At 30.1% G+C, this 5,957-nt stretch overlaps 1 protein-coding gene across 1 annotated transcript; it reads left to right on the top strand.

Moving 5' to 3' along the window:
• The first annotated feature begins 1,435 nt into the window (after positions 1–1,435).
• On the top strand, positions 1,436–3,111 carry LOC140875762 (uncharacterized). The gene is made up of 4 exons (XM_073279549.1): positions 1,436–1,560; positions 1,696–1,813; positions 2,713–2,804; positions 2,881–3,111. The coding sequence occupies exons 1-4, from the start codon at positions 1,545–1,547 to the stop codon at positions 2,943–2,945; spliced, it is 291 nt and encodes a 96-aa protein (XP_073135650.1). The 5' UTR covers positions 1,436–1,544; the 3' UTR covers positions 2,946–3,111.
• The last annotated feature ends 2,846 nt before the right edge of the window (positions 3,112–5,957 follow it).

The following is a 5,957-nucleotide window of genomic DNA, read 5'->3' as shown; positions in this document are numbered from 1 at the left end:
AATTTCGATATAATCGATATGCTATTAAGTATCGAAAATTTCGGTATACCGATTTTTGGTATACCGAAATTTTTGGTACGGTATCGATATACATTTTTTATACCATAATTTTCGATACAATATACGGTATGCAATTTTCTTTACGGTACGGTATGTCATTCCTAGATAAGGGACGGGTCTTGGTTTTGGCTAAACCAATCCCAGACCTGTCCCGTAAAAAAAATATAAAATATATATGTAAACTAAATAATATATAATTATATTTTTATATTAAAAATTAATAATTACCTATAATTTGAGTTTATAATATTTTTGAATTGAAATGAATTTATTTTATTGTAATATTTTTAATATAAAAATACATTATTTTTAATTTTTTTTGTTAATAATTATTAATTAAATATAAGATAATAAATTTTAAGTTGTGAGAATATTTTGTTGTCTTTATATTATTAATATAAAATTAAAAATTTAATTTAATAATTTTTGTTATTTTTAAAAAAGTTACACTTTTTATTTAATTGATTTAAATTTATATAAATTATGGCAGGTCCAACAATCTAATTCGGATTGGACCCATCGAGTTCACTTTGGTTTAATATGAACTTTGTTATTTTAATAAATTTGTACATTATCTTATAACTACCATAGATTTCTTTCAACTATAGAAAACTAAAAAAAAAAATTAATTTTAAAATAATAAATTATCACATGTTTACCCTTTAAATAATTATTTTAATTATATAATTACACCATGATTGGAAAAAGATGAACATAGTCTGCTGCACAGGGATAGCTCACAGATATATGTGTGAGACATATCAATTTTGTTCATATTTATAATAAAAATAATATTTTTATGATTAATTCAAATAAGTGTCCATCTCACCAAAATTAACTTGTGTGATAGTATCAAATCAATTTTTATTTTTTTAAAAAAATCAAATTGATAACGAACGGAAATATATATAGTAAGGTGTTATATATATATATATATATATATATATATATTTAAGGTATCGTTTGGTTTGAGTGAAGAGATAAATAATATATGGATAAGTAATGTATTGTAATAAAAAATAAATAAGAAATGATAGTTATTATAGTATTGGATTTGATTAATTGATTATAGTATATTTGATTTGATTGATTAAATATTATATTAAAAAATTAAATTACTATTTTATCATTTTAAAAATATATAAAATATAAAATGATATTATTTATAAAGGGTAAAATAGTAATTTAAATTAAATGATTTGATTGATGTAAGATAAATAATTGATGTAAAATTAATAATTAATAAATAAATAAATAATATGTCAAGAAGAACACGAGATTAGATGAGATAAGTTATACATACATTAATAATAATGGCTACCAAACCGTGCATAATAAGAACAAAAATCAGATTATTTTGCTCGTTATCCTTGTACGTGGGGTCTCAATAAAAGTAATTCCTATACATTTTCAAAGAAATAAACAAGTCATTCTGAATCTACTCAGAGCGTCGAATTCACCTCTATCGTCCATCGGAAGGCATAATGGTTTGCGAAAAGTGTAAGCTTTTTTTGCTTTTATGGTATCGGCCCAATTACATATTTTTCTTAGAATAATTTGTGGATTAATCAATTAGGGTTTTTTTTTAGGTTGGGGATTTGTGATCGTTGATTGTGTTTGCCCGTATTCGTGCAGGTGAGAAGAAGCTTTCGAAGGTAATAGTGCCCGACAAGTGGAAAGAAGGGGCACGGAACACCACTGAAGGTTCTGGCCGTAAGATCAACGAGAACAAGCTGCTCTCCAAGAAAAACAGGTTCCATTCTCTTTTCTTGGGTACTTCTTGCTGATTTTCCTTGTTAATTTTAACGTGCTATGGTTTTTGTATCTGAATTTAGTAAACTAAGGAATTTAATAATTGTAGTTGCCGTGGTGCGTGTGTGAGCTAGGGGTCTTAGTTTCGATTGATCAATCGGGTATGGTGAGTGAGGCCAATTTGCCTCTGAAATTGGAAAATCTTAGCAGTTCATGTATATCTTTAAAAAGTTTGATGGTTCTTAAAACGTAGCAAATCTCACATCAGTTTGAATTCTGTGTGTTGAATTTCTGATAGATTTTCTTTCATTGCTTTTGGTTCGCGAGTGTTTCGTATTTATTCTAGGAAATTTGTAGATGGATAAGCATTGGCTGATAAATTCTTACTGTACTTTTTTGTTGGTGATAAATGTGGATCAATCTCAAGGCTTATCTTCTTGAAAATCGCCAATGGTTTTACATTGTGAAAACGAGATGCAATAGATGTTATTTGTTAAGATTTGTCTGTCATTATTCTACTTCTTCTAGCACATCCTTCACCTTCTTCAAAATTGACCGAAGAAAGTTGTGTTCTTTGTCGGTTCTCCTCCTACAAAATCTACGATGTACCAGTTGGCTTTCACTGTGAAAATATGTGGTTTCTGTGAGATTTGATCAATTCTGTGCCTCCTATGCGTGAATGCTTGCGCTGCTGAGTTATACACTCTTACAATTCTAGCTGCTTGCACTCTCCAAACGATACCATGAAGTGATTCAGTCTATTTTCTGTACGTCGTTGAACCTATGTTTTTCTTTGAAAATCACGAGTGAAAATTGAATCTCTTTTATGCATGGAGGTGTTCATATACTCCAATGGGTCTCCCCCGGCTCTAAATTATTAGCAAACTGGTTCTATGGCAGATGGGCACCTTATGGACAAACCAAGTGTATGATATGTAAGCAGCAAGTACATCAAGAGGGCAAATATTGCCATACCTGTGCTTACAGCAAAGGTAAGTCGAATTATGTTTCCCGGAGATGTTGTTTCGAAAGCATGTATGAGATACTTATTTATTGTTTGCAATACAGGAGTATGTGCGATGTGTGGAAAGCAAGTGCTTGATACGAAGTTTTACAAACAAAGCAATGTATAGTGTCGGCTTACCAATACTGGCAGAAACCTGTAGGTGATGCAATCTTCAAAGACTTGAACTACTAAATGTAAGGGATGATTGTGTTCTGTCTGTTATTTGTTTCTGCTGGAGAACTATGGTAACAATGGAGTGCCACTTTGATTGTTGCTTCATTCCTGCATTTCTGGGAACTCGAATGCATCATATTAAAGGTTATAATTAAGCATTTTTTATGATTACATTTTTTTTTTTGTTGCAAAACTTGTTGAATAATTAAAATTTCACGAGTGATTTGAGATCACTCCTCAAATTACAATTTAAAAATATTACTTTATAATGAAACCAAAACCACACCGTTTGTGGATGCGTCAAGTTGAGTTGATCTCAATTCGATCGAGTGTGCTTACACACCTTCCATGTTGCAAAATACGAAACCGATAAAATAATCAATGACAAAAAAATTAGAGATTAGCGAATCTTGAATATAATTGACAAGAAAGATATTTGCGCTTAAACACAGCTTCCCCCAATTTTTTGTGAACCGGTCGGATCCATTGAAAATAATACTAGGGATGACCATGGATTTCACATGCAGTCGAATTTGGGTAAAATTTCATATCCTCCATACTCATGCTGATTTATTGTACTCGTCTTCGTCCTCGTGTGATATTCAACTTTCATTCCTGTATTGTCGGAGAAACGAATATCCATCGTCTATGCAAATATTTTATTACCACCAACCATTACATTTTTTTTTCTAAATTTAAATTATTTTGATGAAACTATTAATTGTTTAAATATACTAGTAAAAATTAGGGCTGACATACTGTACCGAAATACCGAAATTTTGGCATACCGTACCGAATTTTTTTCGTTATAAAGACATTTTTTCGGTATACCAAATTTTTTTTCGGTATTTATACGATATCAATATGGATTTTTTTTGTACCAAAGTTTTGAAATTTTACTATTGGCATCGGTATGAATTTTTTTCATACAAATATTTGTAGTAAGGTATACCGAAAAACCATCCCTAATAAAAATAACAAAATATTATAAATAAATAACTGTGGACAGTTTTCAGTTAAGCTATAGACGTATTCAGTTACGAAGTGATGGTCATGGAGAAAGTAACAAGTCAAAAAAACAATTGTTTAAATTTTGATTTTCATTGAATAACATTGTTTTTAGTTCCGTAACTTGTTTAGGTTTGGTTTTCATTGAATAATTTTTTTTTTAGTTTTGTAGCGAGAAGCCACTAAAATTATGAGAAAATATTTTTTTTGTCCATTAACTTGTTCATATTTTGGTTTTGATTCATTAACTTTTTCAAATTTGGTTTTTGTACATTAACTTTTAATTTTCAGTGATTTTGGCTCAAATGCAAACGTGTAAGTTAAACATTGGCACACGTTACCCAGAAAATGCTGACGTGTGCCAATGTCTAGTTGACACGTGTGCAGTTGGATCAAAATCACTGAAAATTAAAAGTTAGTTTTTCAAAACCAAAATTTTAAAAATTAATGAACCAAAATCAAAACATGAATTAGTTAATGAACCAAAAAAATATTTTACCAAACTTATAATAATCGAATAATGTTTCTTCGACGTGACTGGACCTTAAAGAAGACAACAATCCAATCCCCTCCAAGATCGAAAAAAAACGCCAAATTTTCAAAAACTCAAGCTAGTGTTTCGCGTTCAAGAACAGTGGTGGTTTTACTTAGATTCCCGGCAACTCAGGCGGTGTAAAGGGCGGCGGCCGGTGTGGAACTAAAGAAAAATGTGTAAGAAAGATCAAATATGGTTAGCTCACACTAATTTTACGTGCATCAAGCCAATTGAACTGAATACCCAAAACAGGTTTGGTTGAGCAACACACGACTTTCCTCGGCAAAATATTGAAGATAAAAGTGACGATTGATGGGGATTTTTGGTCTGAGAGATGCGCCTATGAGTTGGCTACGCGGTGGTAGGTCGGACTTGGCCCGACGGTGGCTACCGGCGGCAGTGCTAAGAGACTTTTAGGTTGGTGGTTTGGGTGACGGCGGGTTTCATGATGGGATTTGTTTTCGGTTTTTTTTTCTCGACATCTTCTTTTCACCTTGGATAAAATTTATTACTTTTTCCTTCCTTAATTCAACCATGTAGATAATCATGGGATTATATTTCGTTCCCACAGACGGCACAAATTGATGCGTTCAAAAATTTTACATCAAATAAATTTACCTCGAACTGATAATAAACGAACCAATTTCTTTAATAAATCGAGTCGAATGATCCTAAAATATTTATTTATATCAAATAAAACATGTGAGATGGCTCTCCCGGAGGCGAAGTCACTCTGACGCTCAAGTCAGTATAGGATTCAATAGAAAATTGCTAGGGATAGAAAACATGTAAAAGACGTGTAAAATACATAAATAAGATGCGTAATAAAAATATGAGAGGCGTTATGGAATGAGTATCGAGATACCCTAATAAGGGTTAGAGACCCCTTATTTATAGGAAGAGAGTCCTAGTTCATATAGAATTTTATTGTATAAATCTAATAGATCTATGTATATTCATGCAATATAATGATATATCTCTAAAATATAAATAAATATATGATAGAATTTTTATCATATCATCATATTTTTATGAATCAGGTTGAAGATGGTCATAACATAGAATTGTCTCGTGAGATGGTCTCATAAGATTTTTTGTCTCGATAACATAAGCTTCAAGCTTACCAGATAATCCCATAAATGAAAATTAATCAATCTCTTTTTATTATGTCATAAAATATATTCAAGAATAAAAATAAATTTAATATTAAGACATGCTCAGAAAATATAATATGTACTTAATTAATTAATCAATTTTATTTATCTAACAACATTAACAAACGTAACATATTTTTCATTAATTAAATTTAAAACTAAAAGTAAATGAAAATTATCAAACAGAAGATTAATTTATTAACATTTAAATCTTTATAAACAAATTTACTATATTTTTTTTTTTACATAAAATAAATGTTACTCATGT

Source organism: Henckelia pumila, chromosome 1 (genome assembly GCF_033568475.1).
Source record: "Henckelia pumila isolate YLH828 chromosome 1, ASM3356847v2, whole genome shotgun sequence".
NCBI lineage: Eukaryota > Viridiplantae > Streptophyta > Magnoliopsida > Lamiales > Gesneriaceae > Henckelia > Henckelia pumila.
The sequence above is the reverse complement of the archived record's forward strand: the minus strand, read 5'-3'. Positions and strand labels throughout refer to the sequence as shown.